Source organism: Arachis ipaensis, chromosome B10, assembly GCF_000816755.2.
Source record: "Arachis ipaensis cultivar K30076 chromosome B10, Araip1.1, whole genome shotgun sequence".
Classification (NCBI taxonomy): Eukaryota; Viridiplantae; Streptophyta; class Magnoliopsida; order Fabales; family Fabaceae; genus Arachis; species Arachis ipaensis.
The window spans coordinates 14,700,607-14,700,982 of NC_029794.2; the positions used below are offsets into that span (position 1 = coordinate 14,700,607).

Here is a 376-nt window from a genome sequence, read left to right on the forward strand (position 1 = left end):
ACTTTCCCCTATAATGCCTGTAGCCCTGTACAATAATCAAAATGAGCATTAATATTTAACACAAATCTATAACGTTAACCTCCCCAAAAAAAAAAATAAAAGAATATTTTTTTTTCCCGCATGCCATTAAGACTTTGGTTTGAAGTTTGAAGTTTGAACCGCTTATAGCACGGTTGCAGTTCAGTGTCGCACTTTCATATCACTCTCGTTGTTAATGTCAGAAGATTAGTTAAAAAACAACCTTGTGAATGGCAGCTGAATCGACCAGTTTTCTCTTTCGTTCGTTCTCCGCTCCCTCGGAAACTTCCACCGCCACTCAAGAGGTAAACCTTTTTTATTTTTGTTTCAAAATCTCATCTTTCTCGCGCCTCGTTCT

General features: G+C 37.8%; 1 protein-coding gene across 3 annotated transcripts in view; it reads left to right on the top strand.

Moving 5' to 3' along the window:
- LOC107623290 (protein WVD2-like 7) overlaps window positions 83-376 on the top strand; it is a 4,101-nt gene continuing 3,807 nt past the window's right edge. For 2 of the 3 annotated variants that reach the window (XM_021112865.1, XM_021112864.1), the window contains exon 1: window positions 83-323. Coding sequence is in view for 2 of the 3 variants with exons in the window: in XM_021112864.1 (XP_020968523.1) it covers window positions 249-323 (75 nt within the window). In the remaining variant the exon portion in view is untranslated. The remainder of the gene's footprint in view (window positions 324-376) is intronic. The other variant, XM_016325496.2, reaches the window with a different exon arrangement.